The sequence below is a fragment of the Homalodisca vitripennis genome, unplaced genomic scaffold (assembly GCF_021130785.1).
Source record: "Homalodisca vitripennis isolate AUS2020 unplaced genomic scaffold, UT_GWSS_2.1 ScUCBcl_387;HRSCAF=2268, whole genome shotgun sequence".
Classification (NCBI taxonomy): Eukaryota; Metazoa; Arthropoda; class Insecta; order Hemiptera; family Cicadellidae; genus Homalodisca; species Homalodisca vitripennis.
Window position 1 is genome coordinate 139,319 of NW_025776506.1, and position 2,108 is coordinate 141,426.

Sequence of the window (2,108 nt, forward strand, 5' to 3'; positions counted from 1 at the left end):
GTGCTCGCTGCGCACTAGGTTTCGGCACAAACACTCGCGAATTACACGTATATAGTACATGAATGACACGTAGATAGTACATCAATTACACGTATATATTACATACTAGTTTGAAAAATATACAACATCAAAAACAGTTAACACTCCCCCCTCTCAGAGTAAAAATTAGAAAAAAACTATATACATCCCCACCCACCGCCAAAGTCTAAAAACTACTTATTTGCCCTCGTGATACTTATCAAAGCAACCGAGTTCACACAGAGCTGGTTCGTCAGGGCACACTGCACAATAGTATACTGTTTCCTTACGCTTGCCTTCTTGGTAGCAAACGCGGCACCTCCGGGTAACTGACTTGCCGTTTCCTTTGCGCTTCATTGATTTGGAGAGACGATGCATGCTGTTGCGAGTCGGTGTGATGAGCAGTGGGGCTTCCTTTGGAGGGAGCAGGTCTTCAAGTACACGAACTCGGAAGTCATACAGGGACAGCCTATCTGAGTTGTACATGTTGTACAGATAAAAAGAATTTACAACAACAACCTGGAGAAAGTGCACAAAAATTTTCTTGTGCCATCGCAGGTTCTTGCGCTCACAGGGGTAATACGATACCATTTGGTCCAAGCGGTCAGTCCCCTTCATGTAAGAGTTGTAGTACATGATTGGTTTTGGCAGCGTTCGTTTTTGGTTTCTCCGGTTGGTGGTTTGGACCATCTCGTTGTCATATTGTGTGGAGATGTAGGTCACCGTCCGCTTATCCCTCCATTTTCCAATCATGACACTTTGGGCATAGTTTGCTATCGTTTCACCTTTGCCCAATGCCTTTGCCTTCACCGCTGGAGGTGTATGGAGTCTGTCGATGCGTAGGGTGCCGGTAGTGTAGGTTGAATGACGTAAAAGTTTGGATGATAAGACAAAACTATTATAAAAATTATCCATGAACAGGGAATGGCCTTTCCCCAGGAAGTCCCTCATCAGCTTCATGACGACTTTGACGGTATGACCTTTGCCACTACAAGAGTCATGACTCCCCGTGTAAACATGGAAGCGCAGCATGAGTCCCTCGGGTTCATTCAGGGAATAAATTTTGATCCCATATTTGTGGCGCTTGCCCTTTACGTACTGGCGGAAGACCAGTCTGCCACGCCACAGTACCATCTCTTCGTCGATTGTCAGTTCACGGTCGGGATAATAGATCTGTCGCATCTTATTGTTGAAATATTCAACAATATTTTGAATTTTAAAAGACCGGTTGTTAGCAGGTTCAGGGTGATCAGGGGTATCAACTCTTGAATAATGCAGACATCTCAAAATGCCAAGAAATCGATCTCGAGACATGTACTCCTTGAACATAGGAAAGTTCAACAACCGATGAGTTTTCCAATAATCGTTCAATCGATTCAATCTGACGTTGCCAGTCAACAGTAGAAGGCCTAAGAATGTTCTTAGTTCGGCCAACACTAAGTCCTTCCATTTGGTTATGCGAGACGCGGGAGTAGTGGTGGGGCCACAAAATAGTTCCAGGGCATACAAGTTGGTTTGTCTAATAATATTCTCTAAAAACACGGTGTCAAGAAGGAGATTGAACCAGTCAATTGGTTTATTGTCACCTGGAATGGGAACGAGCAAGCCAGGTTGACCAGTAAACGGCAGGTCACGTAAACCAGCCATGTCGCTGGCCGTGTCAGCCCACTGGGGGTGGGGGATGCCGCCTTCACCGTCGCTAGAACTGTTCGAACTCGACTCATTGTCTTCATCAGATGAAAAATTATCGTCAATAACATTATCGTCTTCCTCCATTATGAGTACATACACTTACACAGTCAACAGACACTATAATCCACTCACACAATATCGCAAAGCATACACAACAAACGAAAATGGTGAACCGGGGACGAATCACACCAACTGACTCACCGAAACTGGCACACCTCGCTATGAGTGTTACAGCCTTCCCAGGCAACTGCTCAGCTCACACTGGGGCAATATGAAAGCAGCTGCTGTATGACGAGTTCGCTCGTCCACCGCCAGGCGCGCCAGGTTCGCATGACGAGCATGCTCGTCACCCGCAGTGAATGTGTTAACACAATTAAGATTCTTAACATGTTAAGCTT

General features: G+C 45.5%; 1 protein-coding gene across 1 annotated transcript; it reads right to left on the minus strand.

Annotated features, from left to right (window-relative positions):
• Positions 1 to 216: 216 nt before the first annotated feature.
• On the minus strand, positions 217 to 1,665 carry LOC124370648 (piggyBac transposable element-derived protein 4-like). The gene has a single exon (XM_046828935.1). It carries the CDS (start codon positions 1,663 to 1,665, stop codon positions 217 to 219), a length of 1,449 nt encoding a protein of 482 aa, XP_046684891.1.
• Positions 1,666 to 2,108: the final 443 nt, after the last annotated feature.